General features: G+C 45.6%; 1 protein-coding gene across 20 annotated transcripts in view; it reads left to right on the top strand.

Moving 5' to 3' along the window:
• The window catches only part of CD44 (CD44 molecule (Indian blood group)), an 89,011-nt gene that overhangs the window by 23,711 nt on the left and 42,456 nt on the right, over window positions 1-22,844 (top strand). For all 20 annotated transcript variants that reach the window (XM_025266227.3, XM_025266225.3, XM_025266224.3 and 17 more), the window contains 3 exons: window positions 12,456-12,621; window positions 17,352-17,485; window positions 22,282-22,350. In XM_025266227.3, coding sequence (XP_025122012.1) covers window positions 12,456-12,621; window positions 17,352-17,485; window positions 22,282-22,350 — 369 coding nt within the window. The remainder of the gene's footprint in view (window positions 1-12,455; window positions 12,622-17,351; window positions 17,486-22,281; window positions 22,351-22,844) is intronic.

The following is a 22,844-nucleotide window of genomic DNA, read 5'->3' as shown; positions in this document are numbered from 1 at the left end:
ACCCAGAATGGGTGTCTGCAGCCCACTTCCATCAACTCTGTACCCAGCTTATGGCTGAAGTGGACACCGAAGCGGGCTCATTCAGTTGCCGTGGACTTTGCCTTCCAAGTCTCCCGTGTTTATCCTAAGCCCGCATTCTAGGGACATCTCGTCATTGACCCTGGAAGGCAAAGATGAATTCCAAATATGATTTAATCTCTCTGTTTGTGTATAGGTATTTTCTTTTGTCAGGTATCTGATCTCACCAAGAGCCCCATAATAGATAAGGAAAATATACCCAACAGCTTCATAAAAGAGTGGGCCTCAGACCACACAGACTGCCAGAAGAGGCAGCCTGTTTATCTTTTATTTTTGTGTAGTACTATCACTACCCCACACTGCCTTATTTATATTCTCAGCATTTCCCTGTATGACTGTCTTGTTTCCCCACGCTAGTGCGTAAGCTCTTTTAGGGCAGGGACCTTGTCTGTCCTCAGCTGCCAGGGTCGTATCTTCTAGAAGGGGCTTTGAATGTATGCCTTGCACCATGCCCTAGGGAGACCAATAGTGACCTGAGAGGCACAGATTTCATAGGAAGAGTTCTTGTCATCCTCATCCTAGAGCTTCTAGGATGCCCCTCAGATGTCCATGGTGAAAAGAGTTTAGGCCTTCACTCAGGTGTGGTCTCTTTCCGTGTCCAGTGACCATTTATTTGAAGGAAAATCCAGATCTCATTTTCTTTGACAGTTTGGCAGAAGGGTCATTTGTAACCTTCTCTATTTCCAAGCCTCCTGGCTTTTTTGTGTGGGCCATGTTCCTTAAGAGCAGGAAGTTATGTTTGGCCCACTCCGGCGACGCATGAAATGGTAAAGATTTTGGTCCAAACTCTGTGGCTTGAGTCGGATTTAAAAGCTTGTCAGGAATGACTTCTCTGGAGCCTGGCATTTGCATCTGGCATCTGTGGTTACAGATGAGATTTCAGAGATTGAAAGCTCAGGAAGAGGTGTGAATTACAAGCTCTTAGCTCACAGGGCAATTGGAACTGTACTGATCCTAGAAACCTTCTGGCCCAGATTTTTAAAAATATCCCCATGATCCAGCATCTCCCTTTGTAGGGTCTCTGTTTTGAAACATTTGTATTAATCTTTTTTTTTTTTTTGTAAATTCTTTTTCCCGAACTTTTTTTTGATTGGAGTGTAATTTCTTTACAATGTTGTGTTAGTTTCTGTTGTACAACTAAGTGAATCAGTTACATGTATACATATATTCCCTCCCTCTTGGACTTCCCTCTACCCTCCCCCTGCCAATCCCAGCCATCTAGGTCATCACAGAGCACAGAGCTGAGCTCCTTGTGTTATATAGAAGCTTCCCAACAGCTATCTATTTTACACATATTAGTGTATATATGCGGAGAAGGCAATGGCAGCCCACTCCAGTACTCTTGCCTGGAAAATCCCATGGATGGAGGAGCCTGGTGGGCTGCAGTCCATGGGGCCGCTAAGAGTCGGACACGACTGAGCGACTTCACTTTCACTTTTCACTTTCATGCATTGGAGAAGGAAATGGCAACCCACTCCAGTGTTCTTGCCTGGAGAATCCCAGGGACGGGGGAGCCTGGTGGGCTGCCGTCTATGGGGTCGCACAGAGTCAGACACGACTGAAGCGACTTAGCAGCAGCAGCAGCAGTGTATATATGTCGATTCTAATCTCTCAGTTCATCCTACTCTTCCTTTCTCTGTGTCCATATATCCGTTCTCTATGTCTGCGTCTCTATTCCTGCCTTGCAAATAGGTTCATTGGTACCATTTCTTTCTAGATTCCACATACATGTATTAATATATGATATTTGTTTTTATCTTTCTGACTTACTTCACTCTATATGACGGATCCCAGGTCCATCCACATCTCTACAAAGGACTCAGTTTTGTTCCTTTTTATGGCTGAGTAATATTCCAAAAGCATCTGGAGAATGAATAATGGTCAGGTTCTTGAACTGCGAAGGAGATTGTGATTCACATGGGTGCACACACACCGCTCTTCACTTTAGCGTCTGATAGAGGGAGAGAGAGAGAAACATAATCTATGAGAAGAGAGAATGACTGAGTCACAAAAACACGACCTGATGATTTCCAAGCCCTCCTAATTCAAAATCGGTGGAAATCTAGAATTCTCCTTGGTCACTGTAATACTTGTTGTTACCAACATGTGCTTTTGTTGCTGCATCAGTTCACTACTGTCGTTTTGAAGAGAAAAGGGGCAACCTAAAGGCCTGGTTCTTGTTCTATCTCAATCCATGTAAAGGTGCCAGGCTGCTTGACCCCTTAACAGTGCAAACTTGGACAAATTATTTTCTTCTTTTTGGATATCATAAGAGTCTGTATTCCAAGTACCAAAATTCAGAAATAAGAAAAACAGGTAAAATGTCAACAATTAAATATTAAAATGCCAATTAATTAAATGTTTAATTTGACATAATTAACTTATAGAGGCAACTTACATTTAATTATACAAATAAATGAATAGGAAAAGAACAAGTTTCTTAACCTCTCTAAACTGTAGTTTTCATATCTGTAATAAGGTCTGATCAATAATAGTCCTTTTATCATACATTTGTTGTGGGAATTAAATGAGACAATCAGTGTGAAGCACTTAGCACACAGTAGGAGCTCCATTCTTGGTAATATGGCAGAGAAGCCCAGCCAGAGGTCCAGCAGTAGGACCTGTCCCAACCACACCCAACAGGGTCCTTGCATTTCCAGCCCCCAGTGTGAGAGTCTCTGTGCCCCAAGCAGAGGCGCGTGGCTTTGGTAAACATCTGAACTAACTCATGTCAGAGACCAGGGATAATTCCAGCCTTTGACTTGTGACCATGCCACTTCCACAGTCGAATGTTGAGTCAGTTGTGCTCTGAACCTCACTTGTTTCATCTGCAAAAACGGAGTTGATGATTTGACCTCTCAAAGCTGCTCTGAGGATCCCATGGTAGGACATTGTTACCACACCTAGATTAATGTCTGACACTGAAAAGCAGCTCCATGGATTCCAGAATCTTCTCTCCATCCCTTGAAAGGATGCTGGAAGAGATAGCGTCAAGGAATTCCAATCCAAGTTGGAGATACCCCAGACTGGGCAGTCCTGCTGGGCTCTGTCGGAATTGGTGCTGGCCTTCTGTTCCCCTCAGCCTGGATGGCTCTACCTTGGAGGGCAGCAGCTTCACCTCAGTTTCTGGATCTGGCAATCCTCTCGAGTCCTTTGCTGATCAGCTCCCATCACTGTAGATTGGGTTTGGAACATCACTGTAGATTGGGTTTGGAAAGGCAGACTTAGCTATCTTCTCTCCACAGGGTGAACCAGGGCCAACCTTTAAGGAGAACTTTACATTGCAAGGCATTTTTATTCTTGAGACTGATGAGAGCATTTTTTTTTAAATTACTAAGCTTGGATCACTTCTAAAGCATTTTATACAATGCATTTCACTTGGGCTGCAGCCTTCAAGCTTCAGAGCCTTGTACTGGTGACTTAGCGCTCTGACCCTCTGCTTTCACAGCTGTCATGGGGGTGACTATCCGTCTTAGGATGCTTTGGAGCCCCCGGCACATAGCACGCCTTGCCAAGCAGTGGTTATCATTGCTATATGGGCCCCTACTGCAGTGGTTTCCCGAGTGTTCCATGCAGCTTCTTAAAGCATTGTGGAGGGTATCAGGACCTTGGTGGTGTGGGGTTGGGGCTGGGCAAGAATGAGCCGCTGTTGGATCCAGGGTCTTGGGTCTGCCCCTTCATCCTCACTCCAGCTCCCATGGAAGCAGCTCTGCTTTCCTCCATTCTTAAATATTGTGGTTCTACCTAAGACATCATTGGGAGGAGAAGGGAAGGTAAAGTATGAAAACCATCACCCTTCTGTCTGAATGCTGCCACTTTCCCCCTTTGCTGGCTGACGCCCAAGATGGAAAGGGCAGAACCACGGATAATCGGGAAAATCAGAATACCTCGAAAATCAGTTGAGGTCTGGATTTTATTTGGATTCTGTAAGACTTAGGAGTCTCTGAATCTCTTGCTCCTTAGTTTCTTCATCTGTAAAATGGGGCCATAGTACCTACCTGATGGGCCTCACAGGGCTGCTTTTGGATGTAGAAATGCTTTGTAAGTGGAGCTGGAAAGACCCCACCATAGTGATATTACTGACACCTGCTTGTGCTTTGATCCACCTGTTCTGCTGGGGTTGGAGTCTATATGCATCTTAATATTCGATTTTTGAAAAGTGTTGAGATGTTCGTATCATCCCAGGTGTGCATCTGGCTCCTCCCTGCTTTATCCTACCAGCTCAAGCATTTCCTAACTCCTCCCTTCATCCTGGGAGGCAGGAAGTTTAGGCGTGAACCAGAGATCGAGAGTGATTTATTCAAGGTCACACAGCTCATAATGAACAAGATTTAGGTAGAACCCCTTTGCCCCTCGCCCAGATGGGGCCCTATGGGTCATCTGTGTGTCGGTGACTCACTAACCACCCCGAAAAGCAGCTATTATCTGTGAGTGATGGTCTCAGCCCACCTCAGCTCTCATGAAGTGTGCTGTGCTGTGCTGAGTTGCTCAGTCATGTCTGACTCTCTGCGACCCCATGGACTGAACCCCGCCAGGCACATCTGTCCATGGGGTTCTCCAGGCAAGAATACTGGCATGGGTTGACATGCCCTTCTCCAAGGGAATCTTCCCAACCCAAGGGATTGAACCCAGGTCTCCCGTACTGCAGGCGATTCTTTACTGTGTGAGCCATCAGGGAAGCCCAAGAATCCTGGAGTGGATAGCCTAGCCCTTCTCCAGGGGATCTTCCTGACCCAGGAATCAAACCAGGGTCTCCTGCATTGTAGGCAGATTCTTTACCAGCTGAGCTACCAGGGAAGCCCCTCATGAAGTACTCCCCTCAAAATAAAACCAGCCAGTTCCTCAAAGATCTGGCTCCAGACCTGAGCCAGAGCTGTACCTGAACCAGATAGGTGATATAACTTGAACTGGCTCCCCACGCCACCAAAGTATATATAGGCATGAAACAAAGTAGAACCTCTTTTTTTTTTTTTTCCTACTTGCAACAGGAAAAACCCCATGTGGGCTCCCGAGATACTTTCTCATTTGTTTTTAACCACATCCTGGGTTTGTGTTAGTCAGTCTGTTAAACAGATATGATCCAAAAAAGAAGAAAACAGAAGAAAATAAAGGTCTTAGGCCCAGAGCCGAGCATTTCTGGTCACCATGGCAACAGGTAGGGGTACACGCTGTGGTTTCTCTCCCTCAGCTGTCTTCCCGGAGACTCGTTCATCAAAACCACTGAGCCTCACAGAACTGGGTACCAAGGTGACAGTTCTGGGACACACTCTCCTTGGCCAGAAAGACTGTTGGATCCAGGATCAGGAGTGGGGGCCTAAACAGACCTTCCCACCCTCTCTTCTCCCCCAGTTCCCATCCTTCCACCAGGAGGCAGGGGTGGGGGCTCTTTCTTTAGACTCTGTACAAACAAGCTAAGAGCTTCATGGGGTTGGTCCTTTGGAGGCCTAGACTGAAGTGTCAGGGTAGTGGCTGAGAGCCCTTGGACTCGCCTCTGACAGAGCGGATGTGATAGGTCCTTGTTGGTTCAGTGTTGGCTGCCATGACAGGCTCCTTGGACAAGAGGCTGAGAGGCCAGGGGATAGAGTCAGGCGCCAAGAAATTGGGGTGCATTTCCCTTCTGAGCGCCAAGAGATGAATAGCTCAGTTGAAAGCCACCCAGGAAACATTCTGGAGGAAATTCTCTGGGGATGATGGTGTATGAGTATTTTCTCTGCTCATTAAATCCTCACCCGCCTCCAGGGCAATTCCAGGAGAGACTGAGTCACTCAAGACTCATGGTCTGCCCGGGGCAGCCAAAGGCGATTCGGCCACTGAGCGTGATTTTGGCCTGGTTCAGAAGGGGATGCTGAACAATAGACCCTTTCATCAGGCGCCCATCACATGGGCATCAGGGGATGGGGGCGAGAGATGTGGGGCAGCAGGAATGCTGCCAGCCTTCTGGACTGGCAGACCTGGGTGGCAGCAGGGGCTGTAATTGCCAGGAAGACTCCTAGATGGAAACTTCTGGGCTCTGAAGACATTAAACAATCACAGTGAAGAACAGAATGGTTTCTTCGTGTCCCATTGACACTGTGGACTGTGGCCTTTATTGGAACGGCTTGCTCAGGCCTCTTACAAAAGCAAGTTCAGTCGTCAGAGCGCTGGACAGGGGATCCAGAATCTAGCAATTATGGACCCCAGAGGGCCTGCTTCTCTCACAACTGGCTGGGGGCCATGCTCAGTCGTTGTGGATTTTTGTTTCCTCTTGTGTCTCATGAGAATGTGGTTAGCTGCCCCCTATTATCCTGCCTGGCTTTAAGCACGGGTGATCCAATTAGCAATAAAGCCTTTTTTTTTTAAAAAAAAATTGACTTTTTCTCTTCCTAGTTCTGATCAGAATCAGTTCGATTAGATTTGTGAGTTGCATAACCTTTTCCAGACATGAGCTCAGCAAATCAGAAGATAGAAAGAGGATCCTGGCTAACTCATGATAAACAGTATAAAGGTGAAAATGTGGAGAACCCACAGGTGCTTTTGGCTTGCATGTGATTGACTCCAGGAGTTTGATGGAGTGAATGGAGTGTCATGCCCCAGCTGGAATGGCCTGGTCTGTTGAAATTTGTAGGCTGGTCATCAGATATCTCAAAATGTCACAGGGACAGCCTGTGGTCTGGCATCCCAGTCCTCGGCCAACCTGTCTTCATTCTGTCCTGCCTGACCTGCGCCAGAGTCCTCAGACTGTAAAGGGCAGAAGAGGCCTGAGGCTGCAGCTGGGGTTGGAGTCTTTGATCTTCAAGGGGATGATGGGAAGAGGACAAGTAGGGTGAGAAAGAGGAAGCCAGCCTTATGTTGGGGAAAGTCAGCAAACACAGGGACCTCCTTGGCATCTTTGCCTCAGGGAGAGGGTGTAAGTTCCATTAGTGCAGGTTTTCCCACTGACATCTTCCCAAGCTCTTAGAAGGGCCCTACCCTTTTAAGCCTTTGGTCCTGAATCAAGAGACCTGTGATCTTAAAATAATACTTGAGCTTACTAGCTCAAATTCCTCTCTGCAGAGCCCTCTTTTAATTCTCACCTCTCTGCACCTTAAAAACCACGTGAAGAAGAAGTAGATTTCCTGTAGCTTAGCATCTGTCCCACGCATGAGGTACCACTTAACACTGCAATGTGATCAGCCAGACTGCCCAGTCGGAAATCTGGTCTGCTGGCCCCTGGCTCAGGTCATTCCTGTCTTCTCAAAGAATCAGTTACCTTCTGTGTCAAATGGGGATAATAAAAGTGCCTGCCATATACCACCACTGCTGTGACAATTAAATGAATTTTTAGGTGTAAAATATTAAAAACTTCATATGGGTCCAATTAGGTGCTGGATGAACGTTTGCAGTTATTATCATGGCCCTGGAAAGTGCACGAGTCACTCAGTCACATGAACTGGCCTTCTCCCGGTCTTCAAGAAGACCAGCTTCCCCAGGCTCACAGCCTACTCTGGTGGGACCAAATCAGGAAAAGAAATCTCATTCTGCCTTAATGCTGCCTCACCCTTAATGAGGAGATGACGGAAGGGGCCAGGCCCATCTAGGTGGCGCCTGTTGGAAAACACACTAATTCGTTTGGGGCCATCTGGAGAAGTCTGGCTCGGAGAACTGAGTCTCTGGGCACAGCATGACTGCAGATGGTCTCCCGGGGTCTGCACGTGGGGTGCTCCGTGTGTGTGCTCGAGAGGTCGCAGAAGATCTGGCCTCAGAAGGGGCCCTATGACAGGATGCAGAAAGGCCTTGCTCATCTTGGAGAGGATGACTGTGAAGTCCAGACAGACAACACTGGTTACAGAGCTGAAAGTTGGTCTCTGCAACGTTTGCTTTCGGGGAAAACAGCACAAGTTCTCAGAAGCAAACGCTTCAAGACATTTGAAATACCTCCTGGGGAATTCTCAACCAGAGCCAGCTGCTGATTCTCTTAGACACGATGCGGGGAGTGGACCTGAGACGTGTTTTGTTTGTACCTCACACAGTCTGTTTGTCCTGGGGGGAGTAGGGAGCATTGCCTTCCCTCCTTCATTTGTTCCACGTGTGCCTTCCTCTGTGGTACTTCACAAGGTCCTGGGGAGAGACGAAGTCACTGCTCTCAGGAAGCCCACAAGGAAGTTCCAGAATTTTAGAATCCTGGAATTTCTAATTAATGAAGAAACCTTAAAGGAAGATCCCCTGGAAGAGGGCATGGCAACCCACTCCAGTATTCTTGCCTGGAGAATCCCATGGAAAGAGAAGCTTGGTGGGCTATCGTCCATGGAGTCGTAAAGAGTCGGACACAACTGAGCGACTAACACTTTCACTTGAAAGATAATAATTTCTTATAATTCTTTACCTGTTTCTGTCATAGACATCTTTGAGAAGCTAATGGAAACCCAGGGATGCTGTCCCCAGCGAAACACCTATACACGTGTACATGCTTGCAACATAGATACGTACATACACACAGAATCTTGCATATAAGTAATTTCACAGGTTTATAGAGCCCTGAAAACCCGCTCATGAAAACTTCTTGTCCCTCAGCCCTACTGGTCAGCTGTATGACATCCCCTCACCCACGCTACTCACCTCCTAGGAAAGTCTGGAGACCCTCAGACAATGACAAGTTGGGTAAAGATTACACAGTGTGGTACTCTCAGAAGAGGCTGCGATTTTCTTCCACTTGTGAAGCGACTGGAGCAAACCAAGAAGCTACTCATCTCAGGCCCTAGGCAAGATTTTGAAATGTGCTGGGGTGACTTTACTAGAAAGATCTATTTTTCTTGATGTGAATCTTAGTGAAAAATATAGGCAAGATTAATGGTGGTATGGGTCAGCTTTGGTTTATCCAAAAACAAATTTACCTAGAACCCCACAGAATTGGTGGCATAGCACAGGAGTTGGAACCCTGACTCCCCCACTTGGGTGACTTTGGACACATTATTTAATTTGTTTGTGTCTCAGTTTCTTTCTCTCTAAAATGGGCTTGGCAGTAGTGCCTATTCCATAGCCCTTTTGTGAGAATTAATTTAGCTGAAGTAGATCACCCACCTAATGAGTATAAAACACCCATTGGCTCTAATTAAGTGCCAAACATCATACAGAGTGTTTGACATGCTTTGTCTCGTTTCACAGTCCCACAAACCCCGACTGCACTGTCATCCCATCAAGGAGAAGGCTGAGTGTCAGAGAGGTTAAGGAGCTATCTATCTGTGTAACCCAGAGCTAGTAGCAATGTCAGGACTTGAAGCCAGGGTATATCTTGGGTATATCTCCTCTAAGTTGAACTACAAGGCTTCAATGTGAGTTGGTGCCAGAGAGTGGATTACACAGGTCTCTTGGTGAGCACGTTTTTTGTGGTCTTCCCAACAGGCCACTGATAGAGTTCTTCTCACATGGGTAGTGAGATCCCTGGGTGCCAGGCCCATGGTTCCTCTGTCCTCCTGGCAACCGCATCATAACAAACACTCTTCCTCCTTCAGACGCCACCCTGAATCTGAAAGTGGCCTCCAACCATTACTGTTACCCATCAGATCTCAGAGGGAGGAACATGGGATCATTCCTTTATTTCATGATTTATTGGAGACCAGAGGGCCCAGCGGAAAGCATTCCTGATTCATGTCCAGCTGGACAGGCTTATTGGAGAGATGCATTTGGCCATTTACTATTAGGCCCTTGAGTCACGGCAGCTCCTGGATCACAGAGATCTCTGTTTATCCAGAGCGATGCCCAGATATCTGGGGAGTTCTGCCTCTCTACAGGTGTTGGCAGTGTGGCCATTGCCATGGACACGGGTGGCTGTCCTTTGATTTGTGGTCCATGGCTACTCATGCCTCAGCCTTGCTCTAACTTAAACCTTGGGGATATTTCTGGCTCTACATGGGAGAGGTTGAGAATGCATAAAATGTTTTGTAAATTGGGTTTAGAAGTAGTGGCCTGGTGGTTAGGCCTGTGGTCTCTTGGTGCCCAGACTGGCTGGGTTTGAATCCTGGCTCCATTGTTATGAGTTCTGTGAACCTGGTCATGTTTCTTCCCTTCTCTGCACCTCAGTTTCTGTATCTGGAAAGTGGGGACAATAATATTACCTACCATATAGTGGGGTTTTACGGATAAAATGAGTTAATACTTGTCAAATGTGTAGAAGAGTGTCTAGCCTATACATCATAAGTGCACAATATGTGTCAACAGCTATTATTGCTGTTAGTATTACTGATACCCTTTGGGGGTAGTAATTTCTGCTTGTGTAAGTGTTAAGGAAGTGTTGGAAAGTCTTCATACATTCTGAAGACTTAACGGATACACAACCCTGAAAGGCTTGGTCCTTTTTAAGGCACGAGGGACCCAGAGGGGAGGAAATGTGAATACTCTTGACCTGAAATGAAGGTTTTAGAACCGTCTTTGGAATTCCCAGATGGCTGAATGCCATCAGGGCTAGGATGGGACCTTTTTTATGTGTGAGACTAAGATTAATATAAGCTGTGGAATCCTCACATTGCATAGAATTTCTTCATTCATCCAGCAGCCTCTTTTCTGAGATCTACTGCATGCCCTGTTTAATCTTCGCGTTTCTGGGAAGGCTGAAGCTAGATTTTATCCATGCTTTCCTGTCTTGGCTGACCATAAGCACACACGACACACACTATTCTCACGCACACGTAGAGACACCCTCACACTTGCATGTGTGTGTTGTCTATCAAGGGATATTGTTTGCTCCTCCTGGAACTCAAGAGATTTAATTCACAAGTATCAATCTGAATGGTTCCTTTCTCATTTGCATATTCTACATGCCAGGTGGCAAACTCAAATTCATGTTAATAACACAGAAACTGCCATTTAGCTCCAAGCCACCGTCCATGCCTCAGACTTTATATTTAACCTGGGAGTGACGGCAGCCACCCGGCCGCGTGCAGACGGCCACGCCCTGCCTCTCCTGGCATCTGCTGAGATCTGTCTTAACAGTCTCACATCCAAAAAGCTGATTGGGAGGCTTTGTTTCTTTTTTGTAAGCTACACACAGAGGGCCTCCGGAAGGACAGTCACTCAGCGCAACAGTTTCTCTTGGCAAAGATTGGCCAACCGAAGCCAAAGCTGAAAATGTCAGTAAAAACAAACAGGATTTCAAAAGCGCCTTGTCCGTTTCCCTCCTCAGTGCTCCTCTAGCCTCATCAGCCAAGCGTTGTGTGAGTGGCTTCCAAAGGACACCATTAGACCAGAAAGGAAATCCCCCAAACACGTTTGCTCCATCTCACCTAGTTCTGACACTTTTTTAAAAGCACCTACATGCTGATGAAACAAAGAAAAGAAAACCACTTGATACTGCCTTATGTCTTTTCAAAGCTCCATTTCTTCTTTTACTGTGTTCAGAATCGAGAAAGATTGTGGAGAGGTTTCACAGTTCTCTTATCATCTCGGTTTGCTCTTTGTCAGACACTGTTTTCTCGTGGTTGGAAGCTACTTCCTGCTCAGAAAGGAGAGAGCAGTTGTTGTCCTTACAGTTCCATTAACACTGATCCTCTTTGTCATTAGGTCACAGTTTTTAGGCGTATCCCTCCAGAGTGAAGACTTGCTCTAATGATATAAAAGGATTCCTGAGCACACGGGAATAAGTGGATCAGAGTGTGGGTTTTGGTGTTAAACAGACCTAAGATGGAATTCCAGCTCTGCCACTTAATTGCTGGGTGACTTTGGGAAGTCATTTCATTTTTCTCAGCTCCAGTTTCTTCACCTATGAATAACATGTATATAACTTACCTATAAGTCACCTCTCAGGGTTCTTGAAAGATGATGCCACACAGAACCCCAAAGAAACTGGGTACCCAGGGACACTGCGGTCACAGGCATCCCCACCCTGGCTATCAGCTTGGAAACATATTGCTGAAACAGAACAGCTGGGATTCAGGAAGGCAGCTACAGGCTCTGGAAAGCAATCCTCACTTCCTTGGGCAGCTCACTTTTCTGAGCCTCAGTTTTCTCAATGATGTGCTCAGTCGCTCAGTCGTGTCTCTCTGTGGTCCCATGGACTGTAGCCAGCCAAGCTCCTCTGTCCATGGTATTCCCCAGGCAAGAATACTGGAGTGGGTTGCCATTTCCTCCTCCAGGAGATCTTCCCAACCTAACAATCAAACTCAGGTCTCTTGTCTCCTGCGTTGGCAGGTGGGTTCTTTATCACTAGCACCACCTGGACAGAATGTACAAGTGATGCTACTTTCCTACATCTTATCTCAGATTTAAGCATGAGGCAGCGATGCTTTGACATGCTGCAGCGAAGGTGGAAGGCTCTGGCCAGTAGGGAAGATTATCTGGCTTTGCAATGAGGCTGCTCTAAAACAAAATTCTTACCCTTTCCAAATTATGGATGCAGAACAATCTAACTGTTCCTTTTCATCCCACAGATCTGAATATAACCTGCCGATATGCAGGGGTATTCCACGTGGAGAAGAATGGTCGCTATAGCATCTCCAAGACTGAGGCTGCCGACCTCTGCAAGGCCTTTAATAGCACGCTGCCCACCATGGCCCAGATGGAGGCGGCCCGGAGCATAGGGTTTGAGACCTGCAGGTAAGGGACCAGCACCCGCCTACGCCCCAACTAAGCCCACTGCGGAAGGCAAGCTGCCTGGGTCCAGGGGGCGGCGCTTAGACCCGGAAGCGTCCTCTCTGACAGCTGAATGGCTGGTTGCCTGAAGAGTCGGCCCCACCCATGAATTTCTGCAAGTCAATCTGGAACCAGTATGATTACTAAAATTTAAGGCCAGCTAAAGACACCTTTGTGAGTCACAGCGGGGTTTCCCAGGGGAGGCTTTAAAGGTCGTAGGTTGGAATCCGCTTGCTAGAAGCTGCTGTCAACAGCGCGCTCTCTGGGCTTTGAAGAAGCCGGCAATATCATTGTCAGAACCACAAGAAATTGAAAAACCAAATAACAGTGTTTAAGATAAGTACGTGCCTGGTGGAGCCTTGACCCTGCAGACTTGGCTGAAGCAGGTTTTTCAAACTATTTTTCTCTCTTTTGATTTTGTTTCTCTTCTGTGTTGCTCTGATTTGAGAGAAAAGGGCATGAAAATTATTAAGATGTATATTATTATAAGTGATTGCAAAGCAGTGAGAGGGGTTGAGGGAGGCCTCCTGAGCTCCTCCTAGCGGACCTCGCAGTGCTCAGGGAGCAGTCCTCAGGTCCTTCTGCTCCACGAACAGTTCACAGCAGGCTCGCCTGTGTGTACACACTCAGCTGCTCAGTCGTATCTGATTCTTTGCGACCCCATGGACTGTGGGCTGCCAGGCTGCTCTGTCCATGGAATTTTCCAGGCAAGAGTACTGGAGTGGGGTGCCATTTCCTGCCCCAGGGGATTTTCTCACACAGGGATTGAACCTGCATCTCTTGCATCTCCTGCATTGGCAGGTGGACTCTACCACTGAGCCACTTGGGCAGCCCTCACAGCAGGCATGGCCCTTATTTTCTGAATTTTTTTAATGGCCCTGTGGTTAGTGATGCACATTAAGAGCGAGCAGTGGTGACCGCCGTGGTGAGGTGTTTGGGTTTGGTTTGTCTTCATGTGAAGAACCCTAGGGAATCTGGACAACTGTGGTCCAAGGTTTCCGCCCTATCCTGCAGCCGCCCCTCTGCACTTCTGCAACGTGACGTTAGGTGACACGGTTCTTTTCTCATTAACATGCTCACATACAAACACAGGCTGCTTTTTAAAAAGTCAAGCTGCAGAACTCTTTTTGGAAACCATTCATTGTAAATTAAGTGCATCTATCCCCTGTCCTTGGGTAAGGCACCTGTAGTCTGGGTAGGAACTGAGACTCTTAGGCTGAAGAGGAAAATGAAGCATCTTTTCAATTTTTATAATATGGTGACCCCTAGCCATGCTTGGCTAGTGACATCTAATTAAAATTAAATAAAATCAAAACTTTGGCCCTTGGTGGCACTATGTTTCAAGTGCCTAATTAGCCACAAATGCCTGGCAGCTACTTTATCAGACAATTGAGATTATAGAATGTTTGTATTTCACAGAAAGTTCTGTTGAGCACCTTTGCTCTGAAGCGAAGAGCAGATGTGTGCAGATATCTGCATGTGTTCCAGCAGGGTCTGCTGCTAAGTCACTTCAGTCATGTCCGACTCTGTGCAACCCCATAGATGGCAGCCCACCAAGGCTCCCCTGTCCCTGGGATTCTCCAGGCAAGAACTCTGGAGTGGGTTGCCATTTCCTTCTCCAATGCATGAAAGTGAAAAGTGAAAGTGAAGTCCCTCAGTCATGTCTGACCCTCAGCGACCCCATGGACTGCAGCCTACCAGGCTCCTCCATCCATGGGATTTTCCAGGCAAGAGTACTGGAGTGGGGTGCTATTGCCTTCTCCACAGCAGGGTCTGGGAGAATATAAAAGGAGCAGATAGCTCAGGTAGCTTCTGAACTTGAGGTGTAGGCTGCAGTGCAGGAAAGTTAATTAGCAGGTCCATTTATTCTATTCCTAAGGCTAATTATTTAAATATGGCCCTGACTAGGCCAGTGGCCTAAGAAAGTGGATTTCATAAGCTGAATTTTGATTGTGAAATGCAGGCAAGGCAAACTTATGAAATACGGAAATGTTCTTATATGCTGAGAACAAGGGAAGTTCTTACTGTGCCCAGTGGCCAATCGTCCAGCCCTTAGACGCTGGACAAAGGGCTTCTCAGGTGATTCAGTGGTAGAGACTATGCCTGCCAATATAGGAAACATGAGTTTGATCCCTGGATTGGGAAGATCCCCTAGAGGAAGAAATGGCAACCCACTCCAGTATTCTTGCCTGGACAAGAATGGACAGAGGAGCCTGCAGGCTATAGTCCATGGATTGCAAAGAATTGAACAAGACTTATTGACTGAGCACAGCACAGACCCCAGCTCATCCATGTGTATCCCTCTCTTAATCCTCAGACTGCACCAGGAGTTGGTTGTGTGACTCCACTTTGCAAAGTAAGCAACTGAGGCTTAGTTCTGCAGCCTATCTGGGCCACATCACTTGCATGGGGAGGAGTCTAGACTCCAGGCCAGTTTCTGAGCCCAGGGCAAGATTTAATGACCCAGCCCTCCTGAAGAATTGAGAGCAAAAGAGAGATGAAAGTCTGCTGCATGGATGGATTTGCTGAGTATTTTTTTTCTTCCTGGGAACAGCAACCTACTCATGTAGTACGTGTGCGTGTCTGCTAAGTCGACTCATGTAGTATACACACGTAAGAATTTTAATATCCCTAACTGATGGACAGGGTGACACGTAAAACCTACAGTGAACACAATGTGGTAAGAACTTAGCAACAATTTACAGAGGGGATTGTAACTTCTAGAATGTCAGTGTTATACGGACTAGCAGAATGTGATGGGAGTAAAATGGGGAGTGGGCTCGCCAGGAGTTTTACTATTTAAAAAAGGCAAAGAAAAACGTGCCAAAGAAATCTACCGTTCCACCCATAGCTGGTTCTAAGTGTTGCAAAATGTATTTCCATAATTTCACTCAGGTAGCTATGAATCAGATACCTGCCTTAGGACAGGTGGGAGAGTCTCACAGGTGATGGGAAAACCTTAGCAGCTACTCTCTTCAGTCTGCCCCACCCTGATGAGTTGGGATCCTCAGATACATGGAAACGCGTTAATATTTAATTGTGCCCCTCCCCCCACCAAGCTCAGAAGTCTTTGGAGAAACCAGTCTGGCCGTGCAGATGAGGAATTAGTCATGTCAGCTTTTGCAATTTAGACATGATGAGTTCAAGGTGCTTAGAAATTTCAGACTCACAGCCATTTCTGTGGGTCTTGCAGGGCAACGCAGTACATACGTCGCCCCTGGCAGGAAAGATTGAAGGGATTTGGGCATTGCATTTTCAAAAACCTGCTGGATTTAGTGCTCTCCTTTTCCCTTGCAAATGGTATTTTCTCAGCCCACACCTCATTTTTTGAAGCATTTTAGATTTGAGAGAAATCATGCGGTAAGTATTCAACCACCATGATGCTAGTCAGAGGCTGGGTACTGTATGTTGTATCTGAAAAGGATACACGTGTTTCTCCAGCATGCTCCCAGAAATGCCATGATGGGATGGAGGAGTTTAAGCACTTCTCTGTTGCTTCTGGAAAATTCCTGAGCTAATGAGGCTTTGCTATATACGTAATCATTAGTGGTAAAAGTTGCTCAGTCATGTCTGACTCTTTGAAACCCCATGGACTATACAGTCCATGGAATTATCCAGGCCAGAATACTGGAGTAGGTAGCCTTTCCCTTCTCCAAGGGAGCTTCCCAACCCAGGGATCGAACCCAGGTCTCCCGAATTGCAGGCAAATTCTTTACAAGCTGAGCCACCAGGGAAGCCCAAGAATACTGGAGTGGGTAGCCTATCCCTTCTCCAACGGATCTTCCTAACCCAGGAATTGAACTAGGGTCTCCTGCATTGCAGGTGGATTCTTTACCAACTGAGCTATGAGGGAAGCCCATTAATCATTAGTACTGGCATTTTAATGACTATCAATTTACTTCCACTGGCAGTGGAATCATGCCTGAGATGTTCATGGGACAAGAGGCATTGTATCTGGCATATATTAATAAGATGGCCCAGTTGGTGAAGAATCTGCCTGCAATGCAGCAGACCCAGATTCAATTCCTGGGTTGGGAAAATCCCCTGGAGAAGGAAATGGCAACCCACTCCAGTATTTTTGCTTGGAGAATTCCATGAACAGAGGAGCCTGGTGGGTTACAGTCCATGGGGTCGCAGAGAATCAGACACGACTGAGTGACTTTTACATGTTTAGAGCAATGAAGTCGGGAATGAAGGAATCGCAGAAAAAGGTGAGACCAGGAAAGAAGAGGAGGATAGATATGGGTTTGTGATTTATGAACTGAGATGAAAAGCCACCTAGTTCCCATCTGATGGGAGCCAGTAGTTTTCCATATTTTCTGGCAAATAGGAATGTAATGGCGGGCCAGAGTGGATCTCACATGGTAAATACGGGGTCATTTTATCTATGACTTTGGCTTCCCTCTGCTCATTCAAACTGATTGTTGATCACAGATTTCATTGGCAATGGATCGATTAAAAAAAAAATTATAGAGCTCCAAGAAAATCACTTTGTCTCCATCAGCCTTGTTGGTCCCTTTCACTGTCCCTCTGCTGTTGTTTTGGCTTTTGTGTAACTCAGTTGTTGAAAACTCTGATATGCCCAGGGGTGAGCGGAAGGAAGTTTTGTACTGCATGAAAAGTCCTCGGATGGGATTTTATGAAGTCCCTAATTACACTGTTGCAGGTGGATGACCTCTGGTTTTCTTTTGCAGGTACGGGTTCATAGAAGGGCATGTGGTGATTCCCCGGATCCACCCCAATTCCATCTGTGCTGCGAACAACACGGGGGTGTACATCCTCACATCCAACACCTCCCAGTATGACACGTACTGCTTCAATGCCTCAGGTTGGTCCCAAGTGGGTCAGCTTTAAGTCCTGGGTGGCTTTTGGCAGGCCTGCCTTCGGCAGCATGGCTGACAGTCTCAGCTTCAGTGGGGATTCATGCAGCCTCCATTCACATAACAGATGCTTGATGCTTGCTGCATATTTCATAAGTAGTAAAAAAGAGTCCTGTCTCCAGGGTGCTTACCTGCTATGTGGGAGAGGCCAACAGTAAGCAAATACATATGAAACCACTGTCATGAAGTCAGACAGTGACAAGTGTTGTAAAAAAGAAAGCAGAGCAAGGGACTACAGAGTGCTAGGGGTGCTTTTTTTTCTGAGAAGATAATCAGAGAGAGTGCCCATGAGGAGGTGGGTGTGGGAGAGCCCTGATGGGAGCGAGGGAAGGAAGCCACGGCGTGGTGGACAGCAGTACATAGCCAGGTCCGTGGGAGCATCAGGGCATGTGCTGACAATGGCAAGGAGACTGAGAGATGCAGGTTCGATCCCTGGGTGGGGAAGATCCCCTGGAGGAGGGCATGGCCACCCACTCCAGTGTTCTTGCCTGGAGAATTCCATGGACAGAGGAGCCTGGTCTGCAAGACTATAGGGTCTGCAGTCTATAGAGTCACAAAGAGTCGGACACGACTAAAGCAACTTAGCAGGCACGCACAGGCCAGTTACCACTGGGACTTTTCTCCCTGCCTTTCTTTTTGCCCATAGGGTTGGGCTCATCTTCAGAGAAGGGAGTGAACAGCACTGATGAACCTTCCTCTACTTTGGGGAAGTTAGTTCCACTGAAAAATTTGAGAAGTCCTGGAGGGTATTGCGTGCCAAAGTAGCTGCAGTAAAGTTCAAAGCGATGGGTTTCATTTTCTCGTATGCAAATTTACTCAATATGTTAGAGTGCTTTTATCAATTTTCTATATGTTTTAAAGAAGAGTATTTAGTGATCAGTGACACACATTCAGTATTGTGCTGGGCAGAGTAGAGTGAGAAGGAACCAGAGGCCATCTTTCTTGTCTCCAGAGTTAATCTTGTCGAAGTCATGAGATGAAAAATAAAGGAGCTAGGGAAGAATGTTTATCGAAGGAGAAATACATTCTAAATGTCTTGGATTAGAGTTGGATGATGATGGGGGTGTTAAGTGGGTGACAGATCTTGATAACCTTCTGCTCTGTGCCAGGGATCACATTGGAAAAGATCCTTGAATCCATCTTAGCCTGAGACTGCTCAGCAGGTGGTCAGTGCCCACTGATGTGATCCTCCTTGCAAACTGGCCACAGGGACCAAAGCCAGCCCCATCTTAGCAGATGCCTTCTATAAGCTTAAAATGTCAGCAGTATTTTTTGTAAAACATGGCCTGTGGTTGACAAATGAAAATACGGCAGACCCTGAAAAGGGTTCATGGTGTTTATTGCCTCTTTTCTCAGTGGTCAGGCCCAGCACTGGTGACTTCTGTGTTAATACAAAAAACTGACCTGAATTAGTTCATTTTTGAAGTTTACTTTCAGTAAAATGCCCATTTCTGTTTGGAAAGGAGAAATTTAGGGGAAGATTCTATATTCATCTGTTTATTTATTCACTCATTTATTCAACAAGCATGCACTGGGGACTCAGGAAGCTGTCTGTCTGTCTGTCACTGAGTGATTGGCTAGACTGAATAATTAACATTTCTCTTGGCTATTTTGGTGTAGTGGAGGCAAGGTTTATGAGATGCAATGTATCAGGAGGCTCACCTCAGAGTCTTTCTACCAAATCCTTCAGTTCAAGGAAACTCCACAGGCTTGATTCTTTCAGCAGTGTGATGCTCATTAAACAGAATGAAAGGCTGTTCAGTGAGGCCCTGTATCTGACATGGGAACACGAATGTATTGCACATTTGGGTCACCATCCATCTTAGTATGCCTGCCAGATTTGATATTCTTTATAAAAGTTCGGGTGAATTGGAGCATGAAGGGACTCCATTCCAACAAATGCACTAATCATTTGCAAAACTGCCTCATTGGTTTTGACATCCCGCTTCATTCTCCTGCAACTTTATTCCTGGAAATTTCCAGTGCACTACTGTTACCTGCAATTGTCTTTGAATTTGGGGGAGGTTATTCCATCTTTGACATTCAGATCAGATCAGATCAGTCGCTCAGTCGTGTCCGACTCTTTGCGACCCCATGAATCGCAGCACACCAGGCCTCCCTGTCCATCACCAACTCCCGGAGTTCACTTAGACTCAGGTCCATCGAGTCAGTGATGCCATCCAGCCATCTCATCCTCTGTCGTCCCCTTCTCCTCCTGCCCCCAATCCCTCCCAGCATCAGAGTCTTTTCCAATGAGTCAACTCTTCACATGAGGTGGCCAAAGTACTGGAGTTTCAGTTTTAGCATCATTCCTTCCAAAGAAATCCCAGGGCTGGTCTCCTTCAGAATGGACTGGTTGAAGTCATAATCCAAGGCCTGCTTCTGGGTCTGTGTCATATAACAGTTAAATCAGAAACATCTCACGGGTCAGGTCAGTTTCTGGTGGTGTCCCCAAAATAGATCCTGTAGATCTACTTTGCAGGATCTCCCAGGTTGGCTGTTTGTCCTGATTTTCAAATGAGACAATCACTGGGAATTTTTTGAAAACAGTAAAAGTCTAAAGAGATACTATTATTGTCTCCCATGACCTGCAGATTCCTCAAAAGCAGACAGAAACGTTCATCTTTTGCTCCTTGTTTATTCTGTGATCCATCATATGTGCTGAGTTAATGCTTAAAATGAATAAAAGAACTGATAGGTCTAAAACTTCCTTTCATTAATTCTTAGGCATTGCCATTCAGGTTTGATAAGAATGTTTCTTGACTTGTTTGTATTCGCAGACCATTTGTGGAGGGGAGTTAATATCTTAGATATGTTTACTGGAAGAATGGACTATAAGAAAATTATATTGGTTGGTTTTTTCCACCCCCATTCATTCAACAAAGATTTTAGTGCCTCTCTAGCCAGCCCCATCACACATAAATGTTCTGGCCAAGAAAGATAAAGTTATTGCTCATCTTGTGGAGTTTCCATATTTCTATGGAGGTGGCAGGGGGTAGGGGATAGGAGATGTGCTATGCACAGCTATCAAGTAAAATGAACAAGACAATTTCAGCTAGTGGTGAGCCAGAAGAGGACATGAGAGAGAACAACTCTGCAGTGGTGATGGGTGTTGGGCGTGGTGAGGGGCTAGCTTAGATTGGATTATGAGGAATGACCTTTCCAAGGAGGTGACTTTCTCTTTGAAGAATCTCTCTTCTGAGAAATCTTTTAATCAGCCCTTACAAGAATGGCTATTTTTAAAACCTGCTTTTCTCTGGTTGAGTGTATAAAGCTGCCAGGTGTTTCCATTATGATGGCAAAGGATAGGCCAGTAAAGGGCATCGTGCCCTTTATATGTGGGAAAAGATGCCCCTAGGAACTGGGGAGCAAGCAAAGCCTGCTTTATTAGACTTGTGTGTTTGTCCTAGTCATCAATACCCAGTGATTTATGGCAGGACATTGAAAATACTTGTGATAATAGGCTTCTTTGTAATAGCAGTTTGCCTGCCTGCCTCCCTCTGTCCATCCATCCTTCCTTCCATCCATCCATCCGTTCACCCATCCATCCATTTATCCATCCATCCATCCGTCCATCTACCAACCATCCATCCATTTCTTTGTCCTCTTTGCCAAGAAGCAATTCTAGAAAAACTAACCTAAGAAGTCAGTTTTGCATTTCATCAGTTAAAGCACGCGTGCGCGCACACACACACACACACGAGTATAAAAACTGTAATACACAACTGAATCCAGCCTTCCTGTAACAGCGAAGCTAGCTCAAAGCTCTCTGAGTTTTTAAGAGCTTAACCAAGGTCCAGTTACAGAATAGAGCATTTGGGCAGGAATGGAACCATTGGTTAAAGCATTCTGCAGGCTTCCTACAGTACTCAAGGGATGGCTGGCAGGGGGAAACTGTCAGAGTTTGCTTTCAAAGGGCATTAGACAGTGCTTTTCAAAGAGCTGCTCTCATAACATCTATGGGTGATCAGGTAGGCCCAACGTACAGTCAGAAATCATTATTCCCAAAGAAGGGAGGAAGTAGAAGATAAATGGAAGGAAGAAGAAAAGGAAGTCAGAAGTGTCTGTGATGATAATAAGCTAAAACAGAAGCCTCAGAAAATATTCTGGGCACCTGGACCAAAGGTGAACAACCTCAGAAGCTGTATAGTTAGAAGTATTTTATTCAGAGTAGGCACTTAGGCGATTAGTTAAATGCATTAACTAATACATTAATAAAAAGACAAAAGATTGGTTTTTTAAAAAAACATTCCTACCAAGTAAGTTCTATGTGGATTATTATAGTCTTTAGAGTCTCATGCTGTTCATGTTGATAAGTATTTGATTGCATTTGTCAGCCATGTTTTTCCATTGTTTCTGCAGATAACATTTTTTGCAGTGTTTCCCCTGTTTTTATAATAACAAATTTAAAAAATAACTTCTAATGTATGCCTCAGTAAAGAAAGACCATGTGTATCTTACTACCATTGTATCAACCAGCCTTCTATAATGCTTGGTATAGAGCATATACATTTGTTAATGAATGGATATGTTGGTGTGGGGACCTTCCAAAGATGTATGAAGTAAAATAAAAGTGAAAAAATGCATCACCAAGGTCAGAGAAGTTCCTAGGTGACTTGGTCAAGTTTAAGAAAATGATCTGGGATAAGTTATAGCAAAAGTCATCCTAGCAAAGAGAAATGAACATCAATTATGCTTCTGTTTTTTAGCGTTCTCATGTCTTTTTTTGTTTTCTACTTCATAGCTCCACCTGGAGAAGACTGTACATCAGTCACGGACCTGCCCAATGCCTTTGAAGGACCAATTACCATAAGTATGTATCTCTTCTCACCTTGGCTGAGTTTTCCCATTCTTGGGGAAAAGATCAGGTGCATTTCTTATGTTTCATATTTGAATGGAATAGCACTCATTTCCCTAAGGCTAACGACAGGGCTACAATTTACTGTCCCTTTATTGCTGTATGTTTACCCCAATGCATTCATTGTTCCTGAAACATCAGTCACCTGAGAGCTGCTTTCACATTTTTTGGCATCTCTGTGGACACAGCACTGTCATTTACCTGATATTTTTCCTTTATTTAACCCATTATTTTCTACTTAAAAAGCATTAATATAACTCCAAATGGAAAGCCAACACTTCTGGTTGTAAGTAAAAGGTAACCTTAGAAATAAATATAAATGTAAGAAAAATTAAATAATGTTCTTAAATTCTAGCTGTTGAAGGCTCTGAGTCTGAGCCATGTTCCCTTTCTCAGAGGCAGGGATTAATACGTGTTAGAGGGAGGGACATTCTGGCCTCCCAGATTTT

This window comes from Bubalus bubalis, chromosome 16 (assembly GCF_019923935.1).
Source record: "Bubalus bubalis isolate 160015118507 breed Murrah chromosome 16, NDDB_SH_1, whole genome shotgun sequence".
NCBI lineage: Eukaryota > Metazoa > Chordata > Mammalia > Artiodactyla > Bovidae > Bubalus > Bubalus bubalis.
Note: the sequence above shows the minus strand (reverse complement) of the source record. Positions and strands in the feature narration are given on the sequence as shown.